Raw genomic sequence first — 18,289 nt, forward strand, 5'->3', positions numbered from 1 at the left:
TGGTAGTGCTAGTGGTAGTGGTAGTAGTATTAGTAGATGTAGTAGTAGTAGTAGTAGTAGTAGTAGTAGTAGTAGGAGGAGGAGGAGGAGGAGGAGGAGTAGGAGTAGAAGTAGTAGTAGTAGTAGTGGTAGTAGTGGTAGTAGTAGTAGTAGAAGTAGTATTAGTAAAAGTAGTAGTAGTGGAAGCAGTAGTAGGAGTAGAAGTAGTAGTAGTAGGAGTAGAAGTAGTAGTAGTAGGAGTAGTAGTAGTAGGAGTAGTAGTAGGAGTAGAAGTAGTAGTAGGAGTAGTAGTAGTAGAGAATTGTGTTATACATCAAATAGTTGGAACTGTGCTAAAGGGAATTGCATACAATGAGTTACCAATATTGATCCATAAAACAATTAAGAACCAAATAATATTCCCTTCCTGATTCATGACGCATTCTCTGAGGATGCTAATTCTCTCTATCTTCATCCTCCATCCTCCCTTGCTCTGATTGTCTTTTACAGCCACCGCACCCACGGGAAAGAAGACGTCATACTGTTTCTCCCACCAGCAGATGCTCTCCTCCTATGATATGTCTACCACAGAGCCAATGTTATTAGGTGCGGATATTGTGGGGGGTTTTGATGGTTGTTGAGCTTGGTGTTACAGCTCACTACACTTGTGTGTGACAGAAAAGGTTAAGAGCCTGTGAGAACGGAGTAGAGGATTAGTGCAGCCAGAATTGCTTTTATTACTGCTAAGGTCAATGCCACATTTAAAATACATGCCAGAGAGCGAGAGACGATATGTGACCAGATGGGGAAAGCTTGTTTTTGGAGCCCGTGCTGCTAAAACAAAAAAATAATTGGATTTCTTTAGACATAGCAGGGCTGATTACTTAGGTCAGTGTAAAAAAAAAGCATACCAATACTAGTGGGGGATGCCTTTGCCATGAGCTATATTTTTTCTGCAATGGATTACATCATTGTTTGGGTAAAAGGTGGGGAAGTGGAAGGTGAAGACTTGGTCTGCCATCTAATGTGCATGTTTTTAACTACATCTTTTCTGTTAATGAATGTGTTGATGAAAAGGTTGGGATTGAAAGAAATTATTATTAGATTTAGTTTAGGGCATTTTAATGTATTGTAAGGCTTTGGTGTGACTGTGTTTGAAGATGATTTTATTTGTGTAGTCAAAGCGCAGGACTTTTAGGGGTTGTTTTGTCATTATGTGGACAGTTTGAGGTCAAAATATGTCAAAAGAGCTTCAAGTCAGAGAGAAAAATGTTAGCTCTTTCAAGCGAGACATATCTTTTCATGTGTGTGGGATTAGTTAAAGAATGCAAGTACATAAAGAACATTAAATCTGAAAAGTCGGAAACTTAAAGACTTCACAGTCTTTAATGTCAATGTCGGAGGCTCACTGCAATTCCTGGCCGGACGTTTGGTCGTCCAGACGTTTGGTCACTTGGACGTTTGGTCGCCCGGACGTTTGGTCGCCTGGACGTTTGGTCGCCCGGACGTTTGGTCACCAAGACGTTTGGTCGCCCGGACGTTTGGTCGCCCGGACGTTTGGTCGCCCGGACGTTTGGTCGCCCGGACGTTTGGTCACCAAGACGTTTCGTCACCAAGACGTTTGGTCGTCCGGACGTTTGGTCGCCCGGACGTATGGTCGTCCGGATGTTTGGTCGCCCGGACATTTGGTTACCCGGACGTTTGGTCACTGGACGTTTGGTCACAGGACGTTTAGTTGCCAGGTGTTTTCAAATGGATATTAATGGCTGTTGGACATTTGCAAAGCTACCCACAAAAACCTTTTGCTAGCCATTTTTGTATTATATTTTTATAATTGATGTAAAAGCTTCCTTATTTTCATTTTTTTAATCAACATTTTCTATTTATTAGTCCTCAACTTGTGGCATAATGCTCCTGAGGGATTTCATGTAGTGAGAGCAAATGCTAAGAAAAACAGATTAAGCAGAAATAAAGGTTATATAATTGAAGTACGAGCTCCCATGAATACACTGATGAATAATTTTTGTTTTCATTGTTCTTGTTAAACAACTGAAATGAAGCGATAACATTGTCAAATGTTAACAGGATGACATGTAACAAGAAGTCCTGCCATTTTCAAATTATTATTCAGGTCAAGTAGAGTGCTCTTCTGAAGATGAGCACATTTTAATAGTGTCGAATCCCAGAGGCAACCAACTCCATTTACATTCCAAACTCAGTACTGCCTTCATTTACTGGCCTTGAAGACTCTTGTTTTTGCACATTTACAATGTGTACCAAGGAGATTAGTCAATATTTTTTAAATTATTATTTTAATGTAGTCCAATTCAGGGTGTCCCCAGTTGGGATAAGCTACAGCACCCCTTGCGACCCTATTGAGGCAAAAGTGGTTCAGAAAATGAGATTACTGGCCTTGAAGAGCCATTAAAATATATACCAAAGAGAGTATTGTCTTTTTATTATTATTTCAATTTAAGCCAATTCAGGGTGTCCCACTGATAGGCTCCAGCACCCCCTGCCACCCTAGTGAGGCTAAAGTGGTTCCGAAAATGAGATGAGATTAGGATTTCTTCTTGGCCAATTAGAGATTGACTTGTGAAATTAAGAATTATATTAAATTCCCGAGGCAACCAGACAAGAAACACAATTTTAGGACCATTAATTGTAGTTGGTTTCTTTTCTTTGTTGTTTCTGGTCTCTATATAAACATTTGTAATGGAATAAGATGGCTGTTGGGCAAAGAGTATGTGGACAGTTGGTGGGGGAATATTTGTAGCTGGGAAGTCTGGGTCTCTTGGGTCATTTGCATTCCCCGTTGACCTGCTCGCCCGCACTCGAGGCAATATTAGGAAATGTCAGCACAATGAACACAAATAGATTATATATACTCATCCTACTCATGCCAAACAACATTAGTCCTAACACCATTTGTGTTAAAAATGCTAAATAAAAGGTACGAGTTGAATGTGTTGATGGAATAGTTAAAAATATATTCCAAATTCTATTCCAATTTCTTTTTCTTTCAGTATAAAATCAATGTGGAGTATTATATAATGTATTTAATCAGAATCCACAAATAAAAATAATGTTTGATGGGCAAATGCATGCAGAAAAATGAGGGTGGAAAGCTATAATTTGGCTTTCTTAGTATTTTAGATGTTTTAGGGGCCATAGAGTTGAACATAAAAATGGGAAAATAGCATTTTTTGAAGATACTAAAGAAAAAAAATAATTAAGATGAACCAGAAGATCCTGGTTTAAAATAATGGTGTTTACATAGCAATGTTAAGACTAACTGTGGTGCCAATCAAAATGATTGACAAGTTGAGAGTAGATACAAAAATGCCTGGTATTGTTATATTTAATTTGGTTTGATTAGAGTAAATCCAAATTTTATTCTTTTCATAAACATTAATAAAATATGAGATCTTCTATGGCATTCTCTTTTACTCAGAAATTAAAATAATGTGATGTTTTTGGGGGTTTTTGATATTGAAATTTGTGTTTTTCCTTGTGTGGGCTGTCCATGTGATTAGGAATGAGTTCCACCAGGTGTTTGTAATTGTCTGGTGAGTTCTTGTGTTGCGGTCAGGCTTTGTGGTCATGGCGTCTCATCCTGTTATCACCATTAAATTTGTTTCTTTATTTTATTTGACCAGTCCTAAGTTGGTATTTCAAGATCCCTCTTCACTTCACAACTGAAGATATGAAAGGTAATAATTTCAATACATCAATTCAGATGCAGTTGTTGAATAATAACTGAATGTGTGTTACTAGTACATTGTTTAAAATGAGTAATCTGTATATTTCTGGGCTTGTCATGTATAGTTTGTTGTGGTTTACTGTAATAATGTTGCAGGATTCTCACCCAAATGTTGATTTCTTACCCTTTTAAGATAAGGGAATGTGTAGCAGGATTTTTTGTTGTTGTGTATGTGAGTTCTAAAAATATAAGGAGTTGATACTAGAAGTAATATGTTGAGGATCTTGTACACAAAGCAGCGGTTGCAAACTGTTTGTGGTTACATTGAAAGCTCAATGTATTTTCTGTCTGAACCACTTCCCCTTTTGAGATGGAAGAGTAGTATAGAGCTCTTTTCCACTTCCTGATTCTATCTTTCATGTGGTTTTCTGTATGACACCTATTTAAAATGCTCATATATTGTATGCACCTGTGTGAATCAACATTTTGGGGAATGATATATTTTTTTCCAATGTCACTATCTAGATTTCATGAGTGAAGTATCATAGATGTAGAAAATGTGTTTTATCGGCTTAGATCTCATTAACAAAAGAGAAATTAAGCCAGGGGTGGGCAAACTTTTGGGCTTGGGGGCCAAATTAACTTTAATAATTTGACAGATGGGCCGGGTCAGCACAAGATACGATACATATAAAAAAGTGCATCCGTTAACAGTACATATGAAACATAAACATAAATAAAGGACTAAAGTATTAACACACTCATCATTAAAGTAAAAAAGTATAAAGTACAAAGTCAAGTAAAAAGGAATGTATAAAAAAATATTAAAATGTCATTAAAAAATAAATAAAGGGGCTGTTAAACCCAAAAAAACAAATAAGACTGGACAGAGCTACTCCCACTGTCTTCCGCGTGATGGCGCCATCTTGGGGTAATTTAAAAAATAAATAATGGAAAATTAGACAACGTCAGCGGGCCGGATTTAAAAGCCCTAACGGGCCGTATGTGGCCCGCGGACCGTAGTTTGCCCATGTCTGATGTAGATTGCATGACTGAAGTATCATAGATGTAGAAAATATATGTTTTATTCCACCTAGATCTTATTAAAAAGAGGGAGATTAAGCCATACTTGGAAATATCTTGCCATGTTGCCCATCTAGTCAATATAACAATATACACAGCCTGGTGTAGTTTAACTGTGATTATGCAAACAATACACGCTTGAATGTCTCTATTTTACATGACTCAAAGGTGGCATCAACAAGAACATAAAAAAGAACAAATGAGAAGTCAATAAAGCCACCGTGCAAACATTGGCATTGGGATATACAACCACTCTGAGGCTACAAATCCATTGTACTCTGTTAAGTAATCGACTCCAAATAGGGAGATATACAAAAACTGCAATTGTTGATGCCAAAAAAACTTTTGGCTAAGCTTTGAAGGACATTGGGAAAAAAAATAACAGCAAGGGTTAGCAACAACAACAATAACAACGACTACCAGAGGCTTTTGGCAGAAAATAGTACAAATTCAATCCAAAAAAAGGTAAATAGTGGCATAGAAAGCATTGAGATCGCATATGAAGGCAGAGAAGCTTATAAAAATGATTGCACTGCAAGTAAACATCTCATGCTTATTTCTTTGAATGTATATTGCTTATGAAAAATGTTTTTTTCTGCTCTCTGGGTCTGGTTAAAGGTAAAGCGACATCTGACATCGTTCAAAAATGATTTGCTGAAATGACAGAGTCAATGTATTGAAAATGATCCACATTATTCTTCTATTCTGGTTTTTGCACTGAATAAAACATGTATGCTTTGGTACTTGAATTTAAATGAGAGGCAAACAGTTAAGTGGACGATCTGTAAAGTTCAAATAAAGTTAAGGTTGTATACTTGGCTAAAGATACTTGGAATATTTGGTGCTATATTTACTTTCGGCAAGGAAAAATGGTGAGTTGATGGTCCTAAATTAATCATTTTGTGTTCTTTTAAACTATTTGTAGCTTGTCTCAGACTCAAACTTATTATTGGTAGTATTTTTATCAAATTTGCAGTCAGTTTTTTGCATCTAAATACACTATTCACAAATGTATTTGCTGTAGTTTTGACAAGAAGTAGGAAGATATTTTACCACAAGAATATGCAGAATTTTTAGTTCCTCGTCTTCTGAGAAATTAGTGGTAACTTTTGGCGCAATGTACAACTTATTATTCATATATTTTTTGACATTTCATTAGCCAAACTTCAACTCAATCATCATTATAACTATGTGTATGGGTTTTCTCCATTGAAATATTTATTGATACTGTTGTTCCGATTCCCTTTAAAATTGTTTAATAAATTGCTCTTTCCTAGTTAAAATTGCACAAAAGATTTTGGTTAGTATTCCTCTATTTGGTTATTTCATTATTGGTATCTTATTTGATGTAATGGTGTCAAGGTGTACAATATCTGTAAAAAAACACATAGGTAAACTCATCATTGTATTTTCTGACTAGATTTTAAGGCAGATAAAAGCATTATGTAATGTATACACTACTGTTATTATATGGTTGGAAAAGAATGATAAATATATAGAGATATTCATATTTTGTTCATTGTTTTATATTATCTAGACAACTGTGGCCTCTAGTGGTTGCAAAATTTAGTCGTTGCATCATCAGAAATGGCAAATAATTGTTCATTTTTAAACAATAGAATTCCAAAACCACACAGACATACACATTTAAGATTATTAACTCTTCTCTTGGGATTTGGAAGAAAATCAATTAAATAATAAATTAATAAATTAATACATATTTCAAACATTTATTTTTAAATTCTTTATACCACATTCATATTGTAGCAAGATTACATTGGTAGAGGAATTTTTCAATATATTTTTTAAATTCTTTATCCATATGCAAATATTTCTTTTTAATTACAACCTAACTGAATTAAGCAGTCCTATAGAAATATATTTCAAACCACCAGAGGACAGTAATTTCCTTCAAATGGAACTGTGGTTTGTTTATCTTCTTTTTTTACTGATGTGGAGCCTTGTAATTCAAAATAAGTTTCTGTTTCCCCCAATAAAACACTTGACAAAGTTCTGATAGTTCCATTTTGAAGTTGTTTAGGGAAGTATTTGAAGGAACTGTGTTTGTCATCAGCCTCCTCTCCAGCTTTCATAAAAAAAATAAAAAAATAAAAAACCCTGATCTAATTATGTGCACAATTGATCAGTGGAGCCATTTCTGCTTTGTCTTCATTAGTTGCTAATTGAAAGACATCTACAAAACCAGTGTAGCTACCCCGAGGACCCCCAATAGGATGGGACCACTTACTGCCTGTCCAAGATAAGCTATTGCCCCAGAATTGTTTAAAGGGTGTCAAAAAAAGGTTGCGATAAAGAGTATTACTTAATCAATATTGTTAACCACCGAATCAAATGTTAATTGGGAGCAATGCTCAAAGCTGAGGAAAGAGGGCTTCATTATTGAGCTTTAGTTATTAACCAGCCACACATGGAAAAAATAAGTTATATTTAAATAACCAATAATTCATGGGAGTCAAGTCTGATACAAACTTTAAACACTTTAAAAATGTTTTTTTTGTGTCCATGAATTAGGTTGATTATGATAACAATAGTTTTATGTTATATTGACAAAAAGGAACCTTTTAACCATAATAATGATAAAAAATAATGATTAAAATAACGTTAATAGTAATAATAAAACTAATAACAATTAAAATAATAATAATAAAACATAATAATTTACTCTAAACTGCCTGTTAGAAAATTATGAATTTAATCTGAAAAGAAATATAATGCATTTCAATCTTTTTAATAATAATAATAATTTACTACAAACTGCCTGTTGAAAGAAAATATTTAAAAAAATAATTAATTTAATCTGAAAATAAATAATGTATTCCAATATTTTTAATAATAATAATAATAATCATTAACTATATACCGACTTTTGAAAAAAAAAAAATTTAATATCAAAAGAAATATAATGCAACCCAATATTTTTAATAATAATCAACTATATACTGCCTGTTGAAAAAATATTAATTTAATATGAAAAGAAATATAATGCAATCCAATCTTTTTAACAATAATACTACTAATAATAATTTACTATAAACTGCCTGTTGCAAAATTCAATAATTTAATCTGAAAAAAAAAATAATGCACTCGAATCTTTTTAATTTCACAATCATAAATTCTTCCTCCCTTTAAAAACTGATTAATAAAGAAATAAATTTGTTTCATTACATTAATTTAGTCCTATAATAATCTATTTAGCTTACTAGGAATGCAAAATGTTCAGCAAATCTATAAAATAAAAAAGGAAGAGCTTAAAAGGTGGAGCAATGAAAAATGTACTAATTTCACCACTGACATGGTCTCCCACTGTTTACAATCCATGGAGGGGTTGAAAACATGGTCTTTACACAGTTGGTGGGCAACGCTGCTATAAATAAAAAGGAAAACATACCTATTTTCATTGAGTTTGGAGCCATATGACTGCAACATAGTTGCATTTCTGTAACACATTATTATATACAAAGGCAGTCCCTATAGATGTGTGTATGAAGAATTAGTTTAGTGTCCTCTATTATGAATTTTCTGCTTCCATTTTTGTCCAGAGCAAAATAATATCAATAAAATCGTTCAAGCCAGAGATATTTTACAATTTTTCCGCCACTATTTAAAGCTGTTAACAGTTATCTCACTTATTTTTCTTCCAATTCAGCTCATGTATCACCCACTTGTAATGCTCTTGTTGAAATGATTTCGTTTTGAGTGCATTTTTCTTTGTGGAAAAAAGTCTTAAGACTTTAAACAGTGCAAAAATCCAAAGAAGAGAGACATTTTTATGATTTCTAATGAGAAGCCTACTGCTCATTTGGTCGGGTTTTATCGACATTTTCAGAAACAGGCTTAGAACAAAAAGATGTACCGTATTTTCACGACTATAAGGCGCACCGCATTATATACCCTCAATGAATACCCTCAATGAATGACATTTTGTTCCATATATAAGGCGCACTGGATTATAAGGCGCCCTGTCTATTTTGGAAAAAATTTAAGACTTAAGTGCGCCTTATAGTCGTGAAAATACAGTAGTTGTTGGTTTAATTTGACGTTTGATGGATGGTCCCTCTGAAATTTCAACTAACAGTAAAAAACCAATTAAACTGGCGTATTTTCACGACTATAAGGCGCACTGCATTATAAGGCGCACCCTCAATGAATGACATTTTTCCCATTATATAAGGCGCACTGGATTATAAGGCGCCCTGTTTTTTTGGAGAAAATTTAAGATTTAAGTGCGCCTTATAGTCGTGAAAATACGGTAGTTGGTCGTTTAATTTGACGTTTGATGGATGGTCCCTCTGAAATGTCAACTAACAGTAAACAACCAATTAAACTACCGTATTTTCACGACTATAAGGCGCACTGCATTATAAGGCGCACCTTCAATGAATGACATTTTGTTCCATATATAAGGCGCACTGAATTATAAGGCGCCCTGTCTATTTTGGAGAAAATTTAAGACTTTTAAGTGCGCCTTATAGTTGTGAAAATACAGTAGTTGGTGGTTTAATTTGACGTTTGATGGATGGTCCCTCTGAAATTTCAACTAACAGTAAACAACCAATTAAAAGTGGCTTTTCCAATGCCTTTTTAAACTCCGTCATAATAGAAAGCTTAGCAACAAATTAATTTTGACAAATACTTTTTCCACTTTCTCAGATATTTAGTGCAATAATTAGTTTTATTTGCAATAATCTCCTTTTATTTTGACATTATTTTCTAATTGCTTACTTGTTTATAAAATTTAATCCAAAAAATTCCCATTATCACAAACTGGTCTAGTCCATTTTATCCATTTTATCCGCTTACTAAAAAAAACATACTTTCTATGAGGATGTTAATTAAGATGGCGTACAAGCGATGCTCATAGAAAGCAACACAGCACAAACATTTACTCCTGGAGAACGGCAGGAATAATTACCTCGGTGTGTCTTGATGTGAAACAGTTGAACAGAGCACAGATTACTGAGCATCCTCCAGTGCCCATTAATCAAACACATTGGAATTAACTTTCAATTGACTTTAGTACTCTTCTGTATTAAAATGGATGCCAAAAGCTGAAAATTGGACAATGCAAGCAATCTTTGGCTATAACATAGTTTGTCACACTTGTTTAAAACAAAAAAACTAAAAGAAAATGATTCTCGTTGGGTTTTAAAGCGCTTATTGATCATTTCAAGCAAAGGCAGTACTTTCATTTCACACAGATTCGTCATAGTGGACTAAGGCGTAATGCATTAAATATTCAAAAAGCAGAATGTGTTTTGGATTTTTTATGCCGTGACTATATACCTTAACACGTTTTGGAGTTTTCTGTCTTCTGAGATTTCAGTATGACTGTCTAACATTCCCTCATGATGGTTAACTAGTTGTTTTCACATAATTTTTATCTTGCATCGTCATTTATAGAAGCTCAAGTCCATGTTTTAGTACAGATGTTGTTACTGTGACATGGTTATGCTGCTACATGGACTGGACGAGTTGCCAGATAAAATCTTAATCCCTTCAGTTTGTGGAAAGAAATATGCCTAATGCAGTTTCAATTTATAATCATGGAAATACAATAAATACTCTCTTTGAATGGCCCCTCTAATAAAATGGCACCTTAGTGGAAGAATTGAATAATAGATTGCCACCCTCTAATTGAACGGCACCTCTAATTGAACGTCACTATGCGAAAAGTTTTAAAAATAGAACAGCATGCCGGTGAAATATGTATTTGTGCCTTTTTTTGTTCAATAAACATGTATATATGTTACCGTGTTTCTCTTTTAATCCATAAAATTTACTGCCTATTCTCAAAAATTTGACCAGCTTCTCGAAAAATAGAGTGGCACCCTCTAATTGAATGGCACCTCCAATTGAAGGGCACTACGGGGGAAAGTTTGAAAAATAGAATGACATTCTGTTGTAATGGAGGTTATATGGTATGTTTATTTACTTAAAACAGTTCAATATTTGAGCTCAGATTTCTTAAAGAAATGTACATAAATAACTTATCTTTATCGATAACCCTAACCCACATCTAGGTTAACATGCAATCTAAAACCTCAAATACCTGCATACCATTTATTTTCCTCCACATATCTACATGATAGATTCCAGTTCCACACCCCACAAGTTCTACTAGTGGCCAATATGGATCACTGTCTAGCAAGTGTTCTCATTATGGGTAATTTCAGCAACCAGACTCTTGCTATGCGGCAGAGGGGAAAGCAGAAAAAAAAATCAATGAAAACCCAAAGTCACAAATGTATTGAATTAGCTTTCACTTGGGTTCTTATTGATCACGTTAAACGATGTTTCCTGCTCGCCGAGGAGAAGGAAATAAAATGTGTTGAGTTCTGCTTCACAGCTGTGCTTAATATTGCCCTTTAACAAGCGCCTACCCCCACCGTTCTACACCTATCCCCTCAGCCTGTTATTCCATGGGTATGTGTTTACTGTAGGATTACAAATGCGAAGCGGCGCAAATGATAACGGGTCTCTGAACTGGCTTTGACCTCAAACCTAACCCTAACCATTTTGTATTTAAACACACCCTAAACCAAACCCTAACCATTTTGTATTTAAACACACCCTAACCTTAACCCCTAACCCTAACCATTTTGTATTAAACACACCCTAACCCTAACCATTTTGTATTTAAACACAACCTAACCCTAACAATTTTGTATTTAAACATACCCTAACCCTAACCTCTAAACCTAACCCTAACCATTTTGTATTTAAACACACCCTAACCCTAACCCAAACCCTTACCCTAACCATTTTGTATTTAAACACACCCTAACCCTAACCTCTAAACCTAACCCTAACCATTTTGTATTTAAACGCACCCTAACCCTAACCATTTTGTATTTAAACACACCCTAATCCTAACCCCAACCCTAACCCTAACCCTAACCATTTTATATTAAAACACACCCTAACCCTAACCCTAACCATTTTGTATTTAAACACACCCTAACCCTAACCTCTAAACCTAACCCTAACCATTTTGTATTTAAACACACCCTAACCCTAAACCTAAACCTAACCCTAACCATTTTGTATTTAAACACACCCTAACCCTAAACCTAAACCTAACCCTAAGCATTTTGTATTTAAACACACCCTAACCCTAAACCTAACCCTAACCATTTTGTTTTTAAGCACACCCTAACCCTCTACCACCATCCCGCCATTTTCAAGCGTCCCCCATCCACCAAGACAGACCTTCTTTTTCAAAACCCCGCTTCCACCCACATTCTCCCCACCGTAGCAGATCTACTATGTAATTATTTCCTTTGCAAGACAGATTCGCGTGGCTCTCTATCTTTAATTACAATCGTGCAAAAGGGGCCTTCTGACTGCAGGCGGGCGCACACTTGGCTTTTTGATGCTGTCTGCTCTTGGCCCAGTAGTTTTTCTTCTCCAGCAAAATGGCAAAACGCCAATAGAATGTTGACCAAACATTGTAATCATCTTTCTGGCAGAGACAGGGGGTTGGGATCATTATATCTTTGTACAAAGATGATAAGGAAGGCTTTGGATTTGGGAGGGGCTTGGGAGATGTGACATTTTAAAAGACAATGGGTTGGATTTAATGTTCATTTGCTGGTTTTATTTAGCAGAAAGACTCATTTTTTTGAAAGTGGGAGATCAAATTTTGGCAAATAGTGTTTAAATTTGACCATTTCATCTATTTAATCATGCAGGATTTAAGTTCATTTGCTGTTCTTTTAGCCAAAACACCCATTTTTTTGAAAGTATGTGATCAATTTTGGATGAAAAGTGTTTAAATTTGACCAATTCAGCTATTTAATCATATTTTTTTTATTCGTTGGATTGAAAACGGGCTAAAGAATCTAATGCAAAATCGTAATAGCATTATTTTTATCAATTTTAAACAAATATGTCATTTTTTAAAGATAGGATGTACTTGGTAATACACAGAAATACTATATAATGTTTAATACTTCATAAATATTATCGCTTTATGGGAAAAAACTCAATAATTAAATTTATTTCATTTCCAACCATAACAATGAATGCAGTGTAAATTATTTTATTTATCTATATTTAGTAAAGCATGGATTAAGTGTTTTGTATTTTAGAAGCAGCAATATTTGCCAAAGTAGGCTGAAAAATTAATAAAGGAATTTGATTGGAATTGGAGCAGTTTCCACAACAAATGCTTTTGCTCCCTCAGAATAGAAATCCTTTCACAAATCTAATGAGGTTATTTCAATAAGGCAGTGAATCTTTTATGCATTTTTTAAGCAAATATTTTTATATATATTGCTATTACACACTTTAGTCTATTTAATTTGTATGAGTATGCCTTTTTTTATTCCATAACTTAACTATAATGAGGATTAAAATAAATAAATATATGGATTCTTATGCCTTTTTTCTCCCAAACCTATCAGTAGCTGCTTTTGTCTTTATGAAATCCTTGTGTGCTTTGTGTCATGAAGAAATTGAAAAGGCAAATTGAATGAAGGCTCATAAAGCCACGGAATATGAATCAGTATGTAAACAAGTAAGAGGTGTCAGCAGAGTAATGGATTTTGTAAAAAAGGACTGAAGTACACACCAGATTTTCAAGCAGTCTTACCCGAATCTCAACTATAATATGGATAGTTTGCCATCGTTGATTAGATTCTTTAAGAGCAGGATATGTTTCCTTGGTTCCCGTTTTCATTATTATTTCTAATTAAACGCATAGGCTCACAAATCAACTATGCTCACATGGGCCATATACTGTATAATTGCTTTTGCCATAATTCAAGAAATATGGAGTGCTAATGTCTCATTATAATAATATAGGGGATGGCAATCATACTTACATCAATTTTTAAGAACAATAATAATCATTTTTATTCGGAGTATTCATACAGTGGTACTTCTATTTATTAAATTAAGTCGGTTCATGGGTGATTTGGTAACTTGAAATTGTTGTCAGTAGAGTCACATTTTGTTACTTGAAATTGTTGTAAGTAGAGTTGCATTTTGTTACTTGAAATTGTTGAAAGTAGAGTCACATTTTGTGACTTTAAATTGTTGTAAGTAGAGTCGCGGTTTGTTACTTCAAATTGTTGTAAGTAGAGTCGCATTTTGTTACTTGAAATTGTTGTAAGTAGAGTCGCATTTTGTTACTCGAAATTGTTGTAAGTAGAGTCGCATTTAGGCACTTGAAATTGTCGTAAGTAGAGTTGCATTTTGTTACTTGAAATTGTTGTAAGTAGAGTCGCATTTCGGCACTTGAAATTGTTGTAAGTAGAGTCGCATTTAGGCACTTGAAATTGTTGTAAGTAGAGTCACATTTAGGCACTTGAAATTGTCGTAAGTAAAGTCGCATTTTTACCTGCAGATGTAGCTCCCTTCTAAGCCAATAGGAGGCCACCAGGTTGTTGGGAGATAGCCAATGGAAGAGCAAACACTATTTTTAAAATACAGGATGGTATGGCTTTATTTCTGTTCAAGATCTTTCAACTTTTGGGACTTTATGTTAAATTACTTGAATTTCTTTCTGTCTAGAGACAAATTTTACCAAATGACATGTTTCATAACTTAATTATGTTGTCTGTAAAGACATTTGTAAGTAGATAAATCACTTTATTTCATTTCCTTAGGCCAGGGCTTAAGATCTTGTCAATATTTTTCATTTCTTGAGTGAATGTCCTCACAAAAACAAGTGCACTACTTTTAACTAGTATGTACTACAAAGTAAGAGCTGTAATATTTTCATTCATTCATGCCAACACATGTGTGAATACTCGTTACAATTAAACACATTCACCACTATAAAACAACACTGTAATGAACGAAGCAGCAGAGCTGGGGGGAGAAAAAAACTTGCATTTTAAACAAATTAATTTTTAATAATCTATTTTAACATTTCCCTAGAGTGGTATGTTAAATATTCTAGTCCGCGGGGTTATTATTCTCATTTAGTTAAGGCATTAAGCAAATCCACAGCTCCTGCAGCAGTGAAGTAGGATCAAGTGGCCAGAGGTGCAATGGGTATGAGGCAAGTTTAGGCAGACAGAACTGGGGCTTAGCTGTTAGCCTAAGGGTCAAAGTGGAATTGTATGAACTTTAACGCCGGCGGGTGAGCATACAGCAATACATTTGTGATGTTCAAGCGTTAGGAAGGTTGCGTTAAAACTCGGGAGGTGAAAAAACGAATCATAACATCACAACCTCATGAAAAATATAATGGGAAAAGACATAAATAGGTACCGTATTTTCACGACTATAAGGCGCACTTAAAAGTCTTAAATTTTCTCCAAAATAGACAGTGCGCCTTATAATCCAGTGCGTCTTATATATGGAAAAAACTGAAAACCAAAAACGAAAAACCACCACTGTCGGATATTAAAAAAAACACAAACGCCTGAACTGAAACAATACTGTTAAATATGCAGATGCCATCTTAGTTTACAACATCTTCCATCATATAGCTCCTCACCCACTGCAAGATTTCATCCAAAAAAATCCAAAACATCAACAATGGCTGGCTCTAGAGGTGACTGTAAAGTAGTGAGTGCTTCATACCTGGAAGTCAATAGCAATTACCGTATTTTCATGACTATAAGGCGCACTTAAGTCTTTTTCTCCAAAATAGACAGTGCGCCTTATAATACAGTGCACCTTATAATACAGTGCGCCTTATAATACAGTGCACCTTATTATGCAGTGCGCCTTATAATACAGTGCGCCTTATATATGGAAAAGATGTCATTCATTGAGGGTGCGCCTTATAATGCGGTGCGCCTTATAGTCCCATTATCCCATTATAAGGCCATAAATGTAAGGCCATAAATGATAAATAAGACTTTATTTCGTCATTATTTAGCCACCGATTTTTCGACTAACATTCTTGCACTATCCACTTCATTTATTATTATTTTTTTATATTGTTTTGGCTAGATGTTGACCTTTTTTTGTGGTTTCCAACCAGCTTAGTAAAAAAATGATTATAGCTGAGTGGTGGTGGTACAGCTGCACTTTGAATGACCTTGCCAACACAACCATTTAATTTATGCTACTGATAAACCAAATCTTTCGAAATGATTAGTTAACATCCATTCTAAATATGGAATAAAGGCTAGTGCTGTCATGCAAGATAACACAAAGAACTGAATGTGTGTAGCGGGTCAAGTGGAATCATCCAGTGAGATGACTAAGGGATAGTTGGCTAAAATACTTGAACGCTAGTGCCTGCTTTTTCACAAGCAAGCAGGGTGCCGAAAGCAGAAGGCTGACATCTTGAGAGGGTTTTTTCACAGAGATCAGTGAGTCTGTTGCTGCCGCCTAAGCTGCTAAACTCCGGCTCTGCAGCTGATGTGAGTGTAAGCGTGATTTTTTTTCGTTTTTCCTTCACATTCAGACTTTTTCTACAGACCTCAAATCAAATCCAAGGCCCTTTGTAGTGGGATTCACATGCATGGGGAATCCCAATTAAATCCCAACCTTTTTGGGAAGTAGTTGTCGGACTATAGGTAGAAAGGTAGGAGAGTTGCAATGGAAGGAAAGGGACATCATTAAAACACAAAAGGCTTCATAATGCAAAAGAAAGTGTTTCATTAGAACTCTGGCGGGGACTTTGGTTCACATACTTATTAACGGTAAGCAGTTTTAATGACCAACTTTAGGAGATATATAAGGAATTTTTATGTTTACCTATTCTTCGATTTTTCTGTCATTTGGATAGTTGACTTAAACTCACTCCCATAATGCATTTCAGGAACAATAAACAGAAAATTTCCGTTTATCTGAAGAATAAAATTGACAATTTGATGCAGTTTTGCATTGCATATCCACACTAAGCGATTACCCATTTTTTCCCATTGTCCTATGTTACTGTACTTAGTAAATATTATGTAATTCTTAGGAAAAACAAACCATTTTCGTTTATAGACCAAAGATGCCCCCCAGAAAGCATGTAAACTGGATATACATTACGAATCATTCTCTAATCCAAATGGGATTTCAGATACTGACATTTTTATACATTTTTTAAGCTATTCTTAGCTACTTCGGTACACAGTTATCAGATAAACGGACTTTTAGGCTAATCCACTCAACTCAAGGGTCACCACAGCAAAATAGTCAATTTGTATGATATATTTGGGAGACTTTTTACGCCAATTTCCCTTCCACGGCCACATGGGTACTAGTTATCAGCTAGAAATTAAACCATTAGAAAAGTCAGATTTGTAGCATAGTTAAACTTACAAATAACATTACCATATTTTCACGACTATATGGCGCACCACATTTTAAGGCGCACTGTCAACGAATTACACTTTAATTTTTTTCCCGTCATGGTTTGTATTTTACGTACCATATTTTCACGACTATAAGGCGCAATGCATTATAAGGCGCACCGTCAACGAATGACACATTTTATTTTTTTACCATGTACAAAGCACACTGGATTATAAGACGCACTGTCTATTTTAGAGAAAATTTAAGACTTTTGAGTGCGCCTTATAGTCGTGAAAATATGGTAACCCAAAATGAGACGTAATTCTCCTCACGTCCAGTTACTTTACTTGTCTAACTGGCACTGTATCCCACATGAGCTCAACCTAAGCAGAAGAAACTGTGCGTGTAGATGACACGGTCGGCTTTGTTGGTGGATTTGGAGTTAAGATAAAAGTAGTGTTGGAGAAGACCCCGCTCTGCAAGGGGCAAACAATCTTGCGACTACAGCTTTTTTAAAAAAAAAAAAGTCTTCGTATTAGGGAGGGCAATGATGAAATAACAAAGACAAATACCATCTTTTCGCTATAGTATAAGACACCGTCTCGAGATTGGTAGCAACATGGATGCTAAAGCAAACTTAAACTAAAACACTATAGATACCTCATGTGTTGCTAACCAGTTTAGCCATTTTTTTCTAACCTCACTTCATTTTTATTGTATATAAATCTTTTTATGACTACTTATCTATGTAGGCTTGTTTTGGTGAGGCTTTAAATCGCATTGTGCTTGTATAATAACAGCAAAGGCTTCACTAGATTAGCGATTATTTTGCACTTAAATGGATACTGCAAGTGCTTATGTCTGTTTTTATTGGCTGGCTGCAAATACTGAAGATATAGCTCAATATGGCCCACAAAAGAAGCTTAAATTCAACCTACATCGTTTTCTATTTCTCTGATTTAACATTTGCTGGCCTCTTTATTATATCTAATCAATGTAGAAGAATGAGTAGAATTTAATTATCATATTTGACGTAAATATATTAGTTTTCATTTCAAAAAATCGATTTTTTTCTATTTTAATAGACATGGTTAAAAAACATCTACTTCAAGACAAGTACTTCGGATTAGATTGATTTGGCCAATAAAAGTTTTAAACATCATTTCTGGGTAGCCTGTCAGTATGGTGTGAAATATTAAATCAAAACAAAACAAACTCTAAATCCACAAATATTTCTTGACATGAATGGATGATTTTTTAACATTATTCATGAGGAAGTGCGGATGGAAATACTGCAAAGGCAAGCAAGGG

General features: G+C 34.8%; 1 protein-coding gene across 2 annotated transcripts in view; it reads left to right on the forward strand.

Moving 5' to 3' along the window:
• Positions 1–3,459: 3,459 nt before the first annotated feature.
• LOC144215891 (polypeptide N-acetylgalactosaminyltransferase 9) overlaps positions 3,460–18,289 on the forward strand; it is a 69,010-nt gene continuing 54,180 nt past the window's right edge. Inside the window, exons 1-2 of one of the 2 annotated variants that reach the window (XM_077745089.1) lie at positions 3,460–3,548; positions 3,639–3,692. In XM_077745089.1, coding sequence (XP_077601215.1) covers positions 3,686–3,692 — 7 coding nt within the window. In that variant the 5' untranslated portion in view covers positions 3,460–3,548; positions 3,639–3,685. Of the gene's footprint in view, positions 3,693–18,289 lie in introns of both variants that reach the window. The other variant, XM_077745088.1, reaches the window with a different exon arrangement.

This window comes from Stigmatopora nigra, chromosome 22, assembly GCF_051989575.1.
Source record: "Stigmatopora nigra isolate UIUO_SnigA chromosome 22, RoL_Snig_1.1, whole genome shotgun sequence".
Taxonomy (NCBI): Eukaryota; Metazoa; Chordata; class Actinopteri; order Syngnathiformes; family Syngnathidae; genus Stigmatopora; species Stigmatopora nigra.